The following is a 14663-nucleotide window of genomic DNA, read 5'->3' on the forward strand; positions in this document are numbered from 1 at the left end:
GGACTGTCCATCACAGTTATTTATTGTAAAAACTGATGTAAAGTGTAAGCCATCGCCTTGTGTTGCATTTCCAAAGGGGGGGAAAAAACCAAATTTGATGTAAATACAGAAAGAAGAGTATTGTTTCCACTTGGACGAAGGCAGACATCCCAATCTGGACAAAATTGATTCAGGCGATTGTTGGAAAAATCAGCGTTCAGCATCCAGGGAGTGCAACCAATAAGAATGAACACTTAACCCTTGTAAAAGGAAGCTTTAATTAATATATATTTCTCTCTCTAATATACAACATTGGGGCTGGATCTATACCTTCACAATAAAATATGTGCAAATGCTTTCTACAGAGATGAGTCCCACCTCGGTCGGTATAGAAAAGCATGATAAAGGTTGGAAAAAATGGATAAAAATGTTGAAAGAACCTCCAATTCCTTATTAGGCGAAGATACAATATTTATTCCTTGTCTCCTGGGATAAATCTCTTCTGCCTATTGTCCTCCCAGTTCTCAGTGCTGATGCTTAATTTTCAAAACTTCTATATTACCAAGGGACCTACGACATCAGCCAAAGAAATACTCAGCAAGTACAAAATCTGTTCCAGGGAGCTGCTTTTGTGCAGAGGGAAAATTTTGTTCCTACAGGTTTTTAAGTGGGTACGAGGCAAGGAGCTATCTGATCCGGGCAAAACCATTACGATTTAGATCTCTATCTATAGAACATTTTTTTCCCTTAAAAAAAATTGGAAAATACAAGAAGTTTGGATTTTTTTCCCGATTCTTTTTTTGGAGGGGGAAATTGCATCGTAAGCTTTTGGAGAAACCCAACATGTCAACTACCTTTCCGGGACTAGTCCACGATGCCGAGGTATTATTACTTTTTTTTTTTTTTTTTTGAGCGCGCGCGCGTGTATGTGTGTGTGTGTGTGTGTGTGTGGCAGCGGCGGCGGTGGTGGCGGCGGTGGCAGCTTCCCCTGTCTCTAATCTATATTGGACCGTTACGTTTAATTATAATCTGGCTTTCGGGGGAAGTTAAGGAAGGAAAGGGGAGAAAGTTCGTTATGACATCTGTCGCCAGGAAGGGCAACGCTCTGTGCCACGTTAAGAAACATTTGCCATAATGAGGAAGAAAACATAATCCTAATAATAAAGGGGTGGGGGCTGTGAGGCGAAAGAGATAGAGATGGAAAGAAGCTTTTCGGAAAGGGAAAAAGGACTGCTGGGGAGCGGTAGGTGGACAGGGGGGTGGGGAATGAGTTTATTCCAGGAAAGGGAAGAAGCGGAGAAGGGGGGTCGGAGTCTCTCCCCCAAATGGCTAAGGAAGTGAGCAAGTTGAACGGTTTGAACAGACTAGATTTTTGGTTTTGGTTTTTTTGTTTTAATATACGGGCGGCGACTTTGAGCAGCCCAGGCCGAACCCCTCTGCCATGGACAGGCGCTGCAAGTCGGCGCTGGGATCCGCTGCGGCGGCGGCCAGGCGCGGACGCGCGTCCCTTCCAGCGGACTCTCGAGTTCCCCGCCGCCCCGAGTCGGTTGCGAACCTGGCTCCCAACGCCCAGCTCCCCGCACAAGTTGGGCAGGGGCTGCGGGTGTCTCTGTGTGTGTGCGCGCGCGTGTGTGTGTGTGCGCGCGTGTGTGTGCGTGTGTGGTGTCACCCGCACCTATATAGGGTGGGGGATTTTTTTTCCTCTCTCTCGACTGTGAAGACGAGGCCGCCCACCCCCGGTTCGCTGTTCGCAAAGGCTGTCTTCTGGAAAGGCTCTGAGCCCCGGCTGCGGCGCGGCCGGAGCCCTGCGCTCTCGCTCTCCCAGTTCTGGGAGAGCGGTGCGTCGGTTGCAAAATGACAAACCTCAAGTTTTTCTGCTCTCCCTTTTCCCCCTCTTCCTTCCAGATACGTCACGACGGATCAAACAGCTACCGTTTGATGCAGCTTGGCTGTCTGGAGTCCGTAGCCAATTCCACTGTCGCCTATTCCTCTTCCTCTCCTTTAACTTACTCCACCACCGGCACAGAGTTTGCGTCCCCCTACTTCTCCACTAACCACCAGTACACCCCGCTCCACCACCAGTCCTTCCATTACGAGTTTCAGCACAGCCACCCGGCCGTCACACCCGACGCCTACTCTCTGAACTCGCTCCACCACTCGCAACAGTACTACCAGCAGATCCACCACGGGGAGCCCACCGACTTTATTAACCTGCACAATGCGCGGGCGCTCAAGTCCTCCTGCCTGGACGAGCAGAGGCGGGAGCTGGGCTGCCTCGATGCCTACCGCCGCCACGACCTGTCCCTCATGAGCCATGGCTCTCAGTATGGAATGCACCCAGATCAAAGACTCCTGCCAGGGCCCAGCCTGGGGCTGGCCGCCGCGGGAGCAGACGACTTGCAGGTAAATAAGCATGCAGCGAAATTGTCTGCGCCCTCCCCTCGTGTTCCTCCCCCTCCCGCTCCATTAACGCTCTCGATGTAAGCGCTCGCTCTCGCTCTCTCTCTCTCTCTTTCTCTCTCTCTCTCTCTCTCTCTCTCTCTCTCTCTCTCACACACACACACACACACACACACACACTTTGGAAAGTTATTAAAACAATTAGAGAAGGAGTGCGCCCACACTGGCCCTCTTATTGGATTCAAGCAATACACCTGGACGCGCAGGAGTCGAGGTAGCTGGGCACCCCCATCTTGGGCCAATCTTCCCTGGATGTCTTTTGTGAATCCACATTTCTGAATTTGAGGCGGTGGGTGAGGGAGATAAAGGGGGATGGGGTGGAATCAACTGAACTTGGAGTAAAATCGGATAAATTGATGTCCAATCATTCCCATAGGCTCTGCACCTTGCTGGGGCTACACATACCTTCCAGGTGTCCTTCCCAGACTGAGCTTGAAGGCATGTTACTATAAATGGGGAACTAGCTTGTTCTCCAGAAATTGTTGGTACTTTGAGTTTGAGCAAAAGTTTCATCAAATATGCTAGATTTCTGTGTAAGAATAAGAAATCACAAATAAAAGCCTCAAAATTAACCCAAATGAAAGAATCCGCACAATGCATTTCACCAGGATTTAAGGTTGAGTACAATTCCCTCTACCTGATGTGTGTGCCCAAACCCGTCGCCAATTTGGATGACTAAAACTTTGCTTTTCCTCTTCAGGACATTTTGTTTTATGTAAAATGCAAGTCCGTTAAAGGTCAGGAATGGGGAAATAAGAAGAGAGAGAAAAGAAAAAGTGAAAGAAAAAGCTGAAAAAGAAGGAAGGAAAAGAGGAAGAGAGGAAGAAGTGAATGAAGGGGGAGGGAGGGAAGGAGGAAAGCATTCAGACACTGTGACGACCATCACTCCATTAGATGATCTCTCTCCTACTTTCTTAACACATTTGGCACATATTGATTGTCAACAATAGAATTGATAGTTATGAAATTATATTATCAAGGGTTCATTTCAAACAAAAAAATCCCACAAATGTCTGGCACAAACAATCCAGAAGACCCAAACACGTAGTTTCTTTCACCTGATAGTGCTGCTGTATCTTACTGTCCTCACTTTTCAGTCTGCACAAAGCTTGCCACCTTCTCCACACTCTCCACTGCAAATAGGGAGATAGCGCAAAGGCACAAGTTGGAGACGTAAGAGATCCCTTGTTGCGCACAGAAAATCTTTTTACTTCACTTATCTCTGAGTAAGAGATTATTTTAAAATTAAAGTGAAAGCCCTTACAGTTCCAACAAAGACCCATAGTCGCAAGATTGGTGCACAAGAAAAAAGATCTGGCTCCATAAACCTTGACTTTCTACATTTATATTCACAAAATAATTTTATACGCTCAGGACATTTTACATTTTTCACAAGGATCTCCTTATGTCTCAAGGGGGAAAAAATCTGCCATTCAATGCTTAGTTCAACTAAAACCTATTTACTCCTTTTAATAGCCGCGTCTGCTGCTGATTTTTTTGTATCTGTACAAATTTTTTTTCTGTGCTAGGCACAAAGCCGGGCATTTTTCAAAAGAGGGGATTAGAACATTTGCAAGCACTAAACAAAGAGCGAATCCTGTGCAAAAGGACACCGTAGTTTATCCAATTTTCGACTTAGTGCCATTCAACTGGTCATTTATGCAATGTCATCCGACCAAACAACATGTTTTACTTATGAGGGGGAAAAGTTTGTTAAGTGAAGAGAAGATTCATTTCTTCTAAGAAAATAAACATCTTAACCGTGCGCTAGAGAGTGGATTCGAAAGTGGTTCCCTACTTGGAGAGCTTCAAGGACATTTATCATCTACATTTCAGATATTTTGAAAATTTTTATTTGGTCTACCTCCTATTTATATATTTAATCTCCTTTTAACATTTATTACTTACACTGAGATAATATTTCTCACACTGAAGGAAGCATGCCAAGATACTAGAAGAAATAGAGTATGGTGCATGACATATTTACATATAATGACATAGATACTTATATACATCTCTGTATGTCATTACATATGTATGTGTGTATACATATGTGTAAATACACACACACACACACACACACACATATATATATATATATATATATATATATGAATGCTATGAGCAAGTTTGTACATCTGGCAAGTTATTTTCTTCCACTCTTCCTGGACCTAGTAGACAGAATGAAAAAGAGAGTCATAGCTACTTTTAAAGAGAAATGAGGAGGGGGTGTGTGGGAGAAACCCGTCTCTCTCCTTTTATTTCTTCCTTTTTAAAACATTCATCAGCATATGCCTCATTTCAAATGCAACAAATGTAAATATACTTTTCCCTGCACAGAATTTTAAGTGAAAGTCCAATGGTTTGGAGGGCGGTCTAAGTCTGCCTAACAGATGCAAACAGTCTTGTGGCTTCAGTTCCATCTTTGAGTCCCCTAAAAAGATTTGCTATGGCCAACAAAGGAAACTGTCACACCTTTTCCCATCACCGCTTTAATTTATGCTCAGACTCCAAGTTTTTTTTTTCATATTGATTTGATAATCACTTTAAGGCAGAACATTTAAAATAAGAAAGAGCTTGTGAGTAGGTTGAAAAGGGAGGTCTTACAGGCCTGCCTCAATATGGTGAAAATGGGGAGGCAAAAGGGAGCCAGGGCTGTAAAGGTTGTTTTGTAAAGTGGGTTTTTATTATGCACCGACTCTCTCCGCATTTACTTAACTCTTCACGGGCTGTTGGGTAGGTTAACACCCTTCAAGGCCTCTTTCATGTCCAATACCTCGTTTGTTTGTAAAGGAAAATGAGCCTTTAACACATTTGGATTCAAGAGAAAAACGACAGACACAGAGAGAAATTTTTATTTTTGTTAATCAAAAATCAGCAAACCCTTCCTACTTTTCCAACTTAAATAACTCCTCAATCCATTAGGAGTCTCCAGATCTATAGTAAGTGAACCTGAAGATATTTCCTCCATAAGATACAATTTGGGTAGCCTTATAGCATGTTCCTACAGTTGGGGTAATAAGAATCTCCATAAGATATCTTGAATCCTGCATATGAAATAGCTCCTCCCAATTTCCATGAAACCCACAATCTCATACTTGACACTTTAGGTATAATCTGCTCCACTCAGAAAGTGCTGGGAATTCACTGCCTGTATATACACGGTGTGTGCCTTGATGGGCACTCAAAGGGCTTCTTGTTCTCTTATGCCAAGATGAAAGGCTCTCAAGCACTTTGAAGTGTAATAATGTATGGAGATGTAAAATACATACCTTGGAATTTATACACTTTTAGATTGTGGTTTTCCTCACAATCTTTTTTGTTGAAATTATGTTTGCTGGCAAGCTTGTTTCAACTCAATGGTTGTTTTTAAATGTCTACTGAGATAGGGTTAGAGATGAGTCAGTCTGAAAGACTTCACCCACGTGGTCATACCTATCAGTATTTATCGGAGTTATTTTCTTTCCTTTTGTTTTCTTAAGGGCTCTGTGGAAGCCCAGTGTGGGCTTGTTCTCAATGGCCAAGGTGGAGTGATACGTAGAGGTAAGTAGCCATAGGAAACATTCTTCTCTTATCTGTTACTTTGTTTTTTTAATATCTACTTGCGGTTTTAAATATCAGATTCCCTGTGTGATGATTAAGGAAATAAATACTTTTCATGAATTATTATAGTCCCACATGATATACCCACATTAAAAAATCTCTTTGCTTTCACTGAAGCTTGAACCCAGGCTGTGCCTGAAAGACTTGTGATATGAGATATTTGCTGCTCCTCACAGAGCAGTGACAGAATCAAAGTTAGAGGCAAAAGAGAAAAGAAAGAAAGAAAAAAAAAAACTTTCACACCCCTTCTCCCCATTATCAATACCACATCCTGGAGCAGAATTTCTGGTCCCTTTTAGTCCTAAATGTGCCAGCCACAGCCTGGGTGTTTGAGGTGATGGTGTTAGCTTGAGGCTTTGAGTGATTCTGTGAAAGGCTAGATCACTGAGGCCCTATGAGTGCCTAATGAAACACCAATATTATAACTACCCTTATTTTTCTAAATGTCCAGAACATTTCTTTCTTTAAGAGAAGGTGGGAGGAGGAGGTGGTGTTAACTGTACCGGATAAAGCTTTCTTGTTCCCATCTGTTGAGGAAAACATCTGAATCCAGAGTTACCCATGGAATTGGAAGGTGGGGGGAAGGCAAGAGAAGAGAGCTGTTGCTTTCAGCTCAGGCACTGAAGGGGGCTGCATCTCAGATGTTCCATTTTGACAAAAGGTTTTGAACTATGACATTCTCAGGGCCTCAAGGCAGTGCAGATTTTGCTGGCTGTACCCAGAGCCTCTGAAGTTTGTTTTCCTAGCAAGCTGAGCAACCCGAGGAGCAGACAAGGCAAGAGGGACCAGCTGTTATCCCAACTTCATACGAATTAATAAGATGTGGCCTATTCACCAAGGCTAATTCCTGCTCCAGGGGCGCAGTTGTCTCTGGTAACCAAACCACTAAAAACTGAGTTACTTCTGATGATACCAAATAAATGTCTTTTAGTCCCATCTACTTCACTTTCAAAGTTTCTTTAAATGTTTGTTTTTCTGGAGAGGAATGTACTAGTAGGAAGCAGGAGATTCTTTGCTGTTAAAACTGCATGTCTCCCAACCTGATTTCCAGTGTGAAAGTCCATTTAAATTAGGAGGAAAGAAAACAAAGGGTGCTTTCCTTTTGGAACTTGGCTGTTTCCTTCATAGATGCTTAAAGTTTTCATTATATTTTAAAGTGCTAGGCAACGCTCTTTTACCCTACAGAGATTTGGGAGCTATTTTTTTAATTAATGGTGTTGCTCCACAAAGGTTTTTTAAAATGAGTGATATTACTCTTGCCAACGAGGCCAGTGCTCAGCTATATTAAAATGACATGAAATAGGTCCAAGATTGGTGAAGACTGAAATAAAGAATACATACAGTTGGCGGTTAAGATATACAGTGAAAAGAGGGATAGCTAAGGTGTCTAAGGGGTCTGTTGGGGCCGGTAAAGCTAAAGACGAGCACTCGGGGCGCACGGAGATGTCGGTGGTGCTGAAGGACAGCTCCACTAATTAGGGACCGGAGCCGGCTCCTCCCAGACCCGGGCTCCCGCGCTCTACTGCGGTATTTGCGATCAATTCTGCGCTTCCTATTATAAGATAGCCTTCTCATATAATTGAAGATTGCTATACGATCATATGATGACTGACAGAAGGTGGGAATTATTTGAGGCTGAGGGCAGGAGCTGTGGAAGAAGCAGCCGTGGAGTCAGTTTAATTTCGGAACAGAAATTTAGGGAACACCCCTCACATTTTACTATCTCCCCAATAAAGACTAAAACTTTGAGGTTTTTATAAGATGTGTGCTGTCTTACCTTTTCTGAGCTCCAGAAATTGCCTTGCTTAGGTCATGTTTTGTTGTTCTTGTTTAATTCAGTGCCTCTGAATCTAGTATTTTAAACTGACTATTGATCTACAGCATTGCTCTAAAGAGTAAGGAGATGTAACTTGGGACTTAGGTCTGTATTGTTGATTAAGCCCTTCAAAGCTAAATTTAGAATTTAACTTCAAATTTTATTGTATTTCTACCTGTCTCTGAGAAAGGCCAATTAACCTATTTGAGCTCTGGAGAGGAAATTGTATGTCTATGTGTTTGTTTACCCTGAAACAACCAATGTTTGTGACAATTTACAAGAGGATAGCAAGGAAGTGTTGCCTTAATGGGGGCTGGGGCCAGTGGGGTATGTATTTTGCCAGAGCTGGCCCAGTTCTTTCTCTCGGTACTCCCTGTTTTTGAAGAACTGCCAAGAGTGTTGCATCACTATTATCAGGGTTATATTCAGGACTCCTAATAGCAATAACTCAGGTATCTCTGTTCATCAAAAATCAAGAGGATATTAACTTAGGTGCTTTGCTCTACTGCCACCCATCGTAGAACCCATCATCATCTAACACTGTAACAGCTTGCATGAAACTGTGGTCCCCCCCCCATCCATGCCTTATAGATGACTTTCCACTTGAATCATGATTTCCTGCAAAGCACACCTTTTCATCATTTTCTAATGATTTCCAGAATTTGCAATTGAAAGGAAAAAAAAGTTTCATTCCTAAAGACTCCCAAACATTCTCGAAGAAAAATACATGTCCCTGCACCCTTTTGTCAAAATGGAACATCTGAGATGCAGCCCCCTTCAGTGCCTGAGCTGAAAGCAACAGCTCTCTTCTCTTGCCTTCCCCCACCTTCCAATTCAGGGAGAAGCTGTCCTGGTTTTCAGTGGTGTGGAGGGGTTGGTGTATCAGTTATTCTTCAAATTTGGCCATTTCTGCTTGTAAAGAACAAAATAGCTTTTCCCTGAGTCACTTTGTTAAGTGGCAATTACATTGGTTTTGCCTGTAATGAAGGCCAAAGAAAGCATAGAAGAGAAGGCAGCAGCGAGGTAATTACCACCTAGATAAAATATTTGCCACCGACTCGGAGGCGCAGCTCCCCGTGCGCTCACTCTCGGTTAATGGTGTGCGCGATTTTGCCCGCAGCTCCACCACTCCAACCATCAGAACCAATAATCTTTACTTTACCCTCTGCTCGAGTATCGATAGCTTCTTTCGCCTCAGGCATTGGCTTTGATATGTTAATATTTCTGAGTAGCAAATTCTGCAGAGATCATATTAATGTTGTACGTACAGAGTGGAGCTTTTCCTTCGTTGAATATTCAGATACTGTGTTTCAAAAGGCATCTCTTCAAGAAATGAGGCTTCTATTTACAGGAGTCATCTGTGTTTTTAATCATTAAAAAAAAGAAATAAAGGAAAACCCACTTCCCTTTTTCTGCCGCACCTTCTGAGGCTCCATTATGACCCCCTTGCCTTTGTCAGGCTCAGGTTCCTTTTATTTCCATTCTGTGTATTTAAAAATAAGTGAACAATATTGATGACAATGCTGATGATGATAATGATGATGATGATGATGATGAAGTTAATAATGAATGGATCCAGATTGGAATTTTACGTAGGAGTTTGATTGAGTATGGGGCTGTGGCCTTCATAAGAGGATGGAGGGATGGAGGTGAGATGAGAAGACCCCATCTTTCCATATGTTAGTGGAAAGTGACATTTTGGCCCCGGTCTCTTTTGTGAAATCAGGATGGCAAACTAAAAAAAAAAGGGGGTGGGGGGTGGGGGAGGAAAATGAAAAAAAAAAAAAGTGAAGAGGGGAAGCGCCCTTGTTTCGCTTTGTGATCATTCTGCCTCGCAGCCCCAGGCTAATTTCAGAAGCTTAAATACCGCCATAGCCTCTGGGCCACGCGGAGAGGGAGCGGACCCGGCCACTGGCAGGCAGGAGCGCTTTCTCCATTGCCCGTGGCTACACAAAATACAAACTACTTTGAATCAAAACATTTTTGGGGAATTAATATGATCTGAACTCTGCACATTTTAAGAGAGCCCGAGTTTGTCAGATCACTTAGAGGTGACTGGCACGCCAAGGCGGAGGCATTTATGCGGTGGTACAAACATTGTCAGATCTGATTTAATTTTTTAAATGCTTTTTTGAAATGGAGCTCGAGCTTCAAACCCCAAGTCTGCCAATAACAGGATGTGTGAACCTGACCGCCTCTTCCCTTTCGCCACCCTCATGGCGGCCTGCACGCCGCCTAGGCAAGAGATTGCGCTTTCCTGTGCTTCTTCCGTCTTCCGATGGTCTTTAAGCCGTGGAATGCGGGTTAGAGATAGCTTTTGGCTCCTTCAGCAGTTCCCCGAAGGAGGGGGGAGGGAAGCATGTTCTTCCTTTGTCAGCGCCCCTGGAGTTGACTAACCCGAATTCGCCAAAACCACTCTATGTAGTTAATATCTTGTGGGTGCAAATAAAGGCAGAGATACACCTGGAGGCTGGACTGCCCCCTGGACACCTAAATGCAGACACCGCAGATTTGAAATTGAATCTTCCTTCTATGAAGCCTAACATTCAGGTACCAAGGTATTAGGGGGCAAGTTTTGTTGGAAGTATAGGATGGGGGTGATGTTCTTCCCCATTCTTTCTAATTTCTTTACTGCTTTGAAAATCACCCAAGTCTGAAGCCATCTGCGCTGGGGAATGGGGATAGATTCCCCCAACACATCATTACACACCCACCACTACACTACACTAGCCAGTATCCCCTGCAGATCTCCCTTTCTTTTGTTCTGCCTAGAATCTGCACCGGGAGGAGCTCCTTCAACCCCGATAATCCAGTTACACCTGAAATGATCTAGCCTCTTTCCAAATAGCACAGTTCGCTGCTGACACATCATCAAGGGCCTGGTTGATTGCAATTAAGCCCCCACCCCTTTGCTGGTTGATTTCAATTACTATCTGCAGCCGGTGGGGGTGGGGGTAACAGTGAAGAGGATGGAGGAGGACGAGGGGCTACAGGCGAAGCAGCCGACAAGGATCCTACATATGCAGCTCCCACGCGTACCTCGCAGAAAGGCAACGGCAGAACAAACAGGGACAGGAAACTCCTGTAATCGCTTACACATTTTTAATGTGTCATGAAAAAGCAAGCGATCACTGGAGATGAAGAAGGGGAGAAAAAAAATCCCTGCCGTTTGTATTTCTTTCATTTGAATTGTAAACATCTGTTTGGCTGTAAGGCGAACAGAACATTGATTTTGCTCCCAAGATTTGGTCTAATTATGTCAACACCGACGCAGCGACGAATGGGGAGGCGCTGCGGCTTTGGAGAGGCTGTGCGCACGGACCCTGCGCGCCGAAACCCGCCAGGAAGGACCGATCGCACCTGGAGAGCGAGCTGGGCCTCTTGCCACAGTCTGGCGTGTTTTTGAGTCAGAGGAGCTGCCGATTCCCGGCTTGTAGCTCAGAGGCAGCCTTAGGAGGGCCTGGGGAACTGCAGATTGCGGTCGCTGCTTCCCCTGCCCTTATTGCCTGGGATGAACCCGGGTGCCGGCACTGGGCTCTCCGATGCAATTGCAGGGCAGATGTGAGTCAACTGCTGGCCCTGCTCCACAGCTCGCAAGTACCCTGCGACTTGTAGTTACTCAACTTAATGGCGGTGTTGGGCGAACTTTACTCAGGTTACTGAACATGTGTGATTCCATTTCCTGTTGCACCTCTTCACAAAATGTGCTGATACGTGGAATAGATGTGATCATCCTCATTTTTCAGATAGACAGTTACTTTTCCCAGGTCTCATGAGTGCCTAGTTGGCCAAGTTCTTCCTTGTGCCTAGTACTCTTCCACTACCCCACATTGTGCCTGCATATCCTGGCCTAGACTCCCCAGCAATTCAGAAAAGAACACAGTCCCAGCCCATGCTTCTTCATGCTGAACGTGATTTAGCAAGGTATGGTAGCTGGTATAGGATATTTACTCTGTATATTACTTTTACTTGAGAGAGACAGAGAGAGCACTCCCATCCATTGGTTTACTTCCCAAATGCCCATAACCTGCAGGGCTGAAAGCTGGGAACTCAATCTGTCTCCCAAGTGGGTGACCGGAACCCAATTTACTTGAGCCATCACCACTGCTTCCAAAGGTCTGCATTAACAGGAAGCTGGAGTCAGATTCCTGGCATTCTAAGCTGGAATTCAGGCATCTTAATGTGTTTGAACTCCTAGGCCAAATGTTTGCTCCACACATTATGTATTTTGTATGTAATTTTGTCACACTCACGCTAAATCTTTGACTTCTTCCTATGGTTGTGGCAAGGCTATAACTTTTACAAAAGCTACATCCTAAACAAGTGACCTTGAGATAATTCTTGAGTATGTTTTTTTTTTTTTAATGCTGTTACCATACTACACATCAGTCTGCAGCATCCCTGGAAATAGGAAGCCCTATCTCCAAATTTCCACCTGAGTGGAACCGTTGCTTCTGTGTATTATGCATGGAAAAGACATGAACTCTGGTGAAATTCTGCATGAGCACCCAGTAGTGGCACAAAGATATCCCTGACAGGGGTGCTGGATCAGTACAGTGAATATGCCATAGTGTCAACAAAAGCTGACCTACAACATAGTCACCATGAGGAATTTCAACCAGTAATACTTAAGATATCCACTGTAAATGGCTTGGTGTGGCACACTGTTTTATGGCTTTCCTTCTTTGAGACTGCATCATTGCCATTCATTATCTGGATCCCCCTAGAAAATGCTCATTCCTTCTGTACCTGTATTCCAAGTGCAAAACTCTGGTTACATTGACCTATTACTTTTTTTTTTACATCTCTAAAAATAAACCACTGAGAAAAAAGATATCAGGTTCCCCATGTTGCTGTAAACTCTACAAGTTGCCAAATCTTTAGCCAGAATGAGAGAGTTCCCCAAGGCTGCAGCAATGCCAAGTATCAAAGCAACAGAAATTCCCTTTAAAGATGCTGTGACATAAAAAATAAAAGACTCTAGAGTTGATGGCTAATCCTGAATACAAAATAAATCCTTCAGGCAATTTGTGTGTGCATAAAGCATACTCTTAATATGCAGCCTGTGTAACTTACCTAATAAATGCCTATCTGAGCACAAGCCAGAAGCCCAACCTGGATGCAGGAGAGAAAACTCAGGGTCTAGAGTTAGTACATGGTTCAGTAGCAGATTCTGTTTTTTTCTGGAGGCAGCTGGTTTGTTTTGCCAAAAGGGGACCTTTCTTTCAGTGGAGGAGAGAGCCTGATTTAAGTCCTTCTTTTACAAAGCAGCAATCTTCTGCAGCTTCCTTTGTTAGATTTCTAACCAACTAAAGAGTAGTAACAATATGAAAGGTGTAAAGTCATGTTCATCTCATCTCCCTTAGTAGTCAGGAAAATAATACTCACAGATACTTATCTTGAAACTCCATCTTCTATCACTCATGATAAACTTCAGACCAATTGAATGACCTATTGAATGTCCTTAATTGCATGCTGATTAATGTTCGAGAGAGAAGTGTTTGTGGAAGGACAAATTTGCCTATTATTCTTAATTACTATAAGAAGACTATTTTCAAGAAAGAGACATGTGACATTGGTTTTTTTGTTGTTGCTTAATAATTTTGCTTTAGACTGCTATAAATCCTAAAGTAACTAGGGTCATGAGTCTCACAACATAACTTTAAAACCTAGATGCACTGATGTATAGCTTGATTTCCTGTTCATCTTAACTTGTGAGAAGTCATGTAAGAGTTTACTTTTTTAATGCATTTTTTAACCTATATGTGCAAAGTAAAGCATTAATGAAAGTGAAAAGGTAGCCCAAGACTCAGGAATCTGGAGAAATATTTCTTTAAAAGGATTCCTTCCTTCATTCATTCATTTTTGAAAGGGAGAGTGTCAGAGAGAGGGGGAGAATCAGAAAGAAATAGTCCATCACTGGTTCACTGTCCAAATGGCCACAAGAGCTGGTACTGGGCTAGGCCAAAGCCAGGTGCCAGGTACTCCATCTGGGTCTCTTTCGTGGGTGGCAGGGACACAGGTGCTTGAGCATCATCTGCTGCCTCCAAGGTTGTATTAGTAGGAAGCTGCATTGGAAGTAGCAGAGCTTGAGACTCCAACCAGCACTTCAATATGGGATGGAAGAGTTCCAAGTAGTTGCTTAACCCACTGTACCACAACACCCATCCCTAGGAAAAATTTTTTGATGCTGTTATTTTTGTTTGTTTCAAATTCTCTTTAGAAATGAGAACTAGGGGAAAGCATGAGTTTTCAACTCATAAAGCAGATGTTTACACAGTTTTCCATTGTGTTGCCTACAAATTTGTCTACAAGAAAATGACTTTTCAGTTTGACAATTGAGACTATGACTGCTCAGATTTAAAATTGAGGTCAAGTTTCCAGGCACTGGCATGAGGAATTTGACTAATTGTTCTGGATCTGATTTGCAGCCTGGAGAGGGCTGGTTGCTCTGACATTCCTACCATCCTCTCTCCTATTTAGTGGTGTTTGGAGATGAAGGGTGCATTCAGAGTGATTTTCAGCCTCACAGTGTCGAGGGAGAATGTCAAATCTCTTGCACTTTTCAGAGGAAGCTTGACCATAGGACAAAACCTGAAAGAATTCTAGTGAGTAAAGGGTAAACTGGTAAATACATTGTAAGACCATGGCCAGGTAATCACATGATCTCCCCAAGTTCTGAGATCATTTTGCCATTTAAAAAATCCTTTTATGTTCTTTTTTTTTGTAAAAAGGTTTTGTTTTGTTTTGTTTGTTTTGTTTTTAGTTTGAAAGGCAGTGTGACAGAAAGAAACAGAGACAGATA

At 43.3% G+C, this 14663-nt stretch overlaps 1 protein-coding gene across 1 annotated transcript in view; it reads left to right on the forward strand.

Annotated features, from left to right (window-relative positions):
• The first annotated feature begins 822 nt into the window (after nucleotides 1-822).
• The window catches only part of TFAP2D (transcription factor AP-2 delta), a 79011-nt gene continuing 65170 nt past the window's right edge, over nucleotides 823-14663 (forward strand). Inside the window, exons 1-3 of the mRNA XM_062187527.1 lie at nucleotides 823-861; nucleotides 1885-2382; nucleotides 5922-5982. Of these exons, the coding sequence (XP_062043511.1) occupies nucleotides 823-861; nucleotides 1885-2382; nucleotides 5922-5982 (598 nt within the window). The remainder of the gene's footprint in view (nucleotides 862-1884; nucleotides 2383-5921; nucleotides 5983-14663) is intronic.

The sequence above is a fragment of the Lepus europaeus genome, chromosome 3 (genome assembly GCF_033115175.1).
Source record: "Lepus europaeus isolate LE1 chromosome 3, mLepTim1.pri, whole genome shotgun sequence".
NCBI classification, from domain to species: domain Eukaryota; kingdom Metazoa; phylum Chordata; class Mammalia; order Lagomorpha; family Leporidae; genus Lepus; species Lepus europaeus.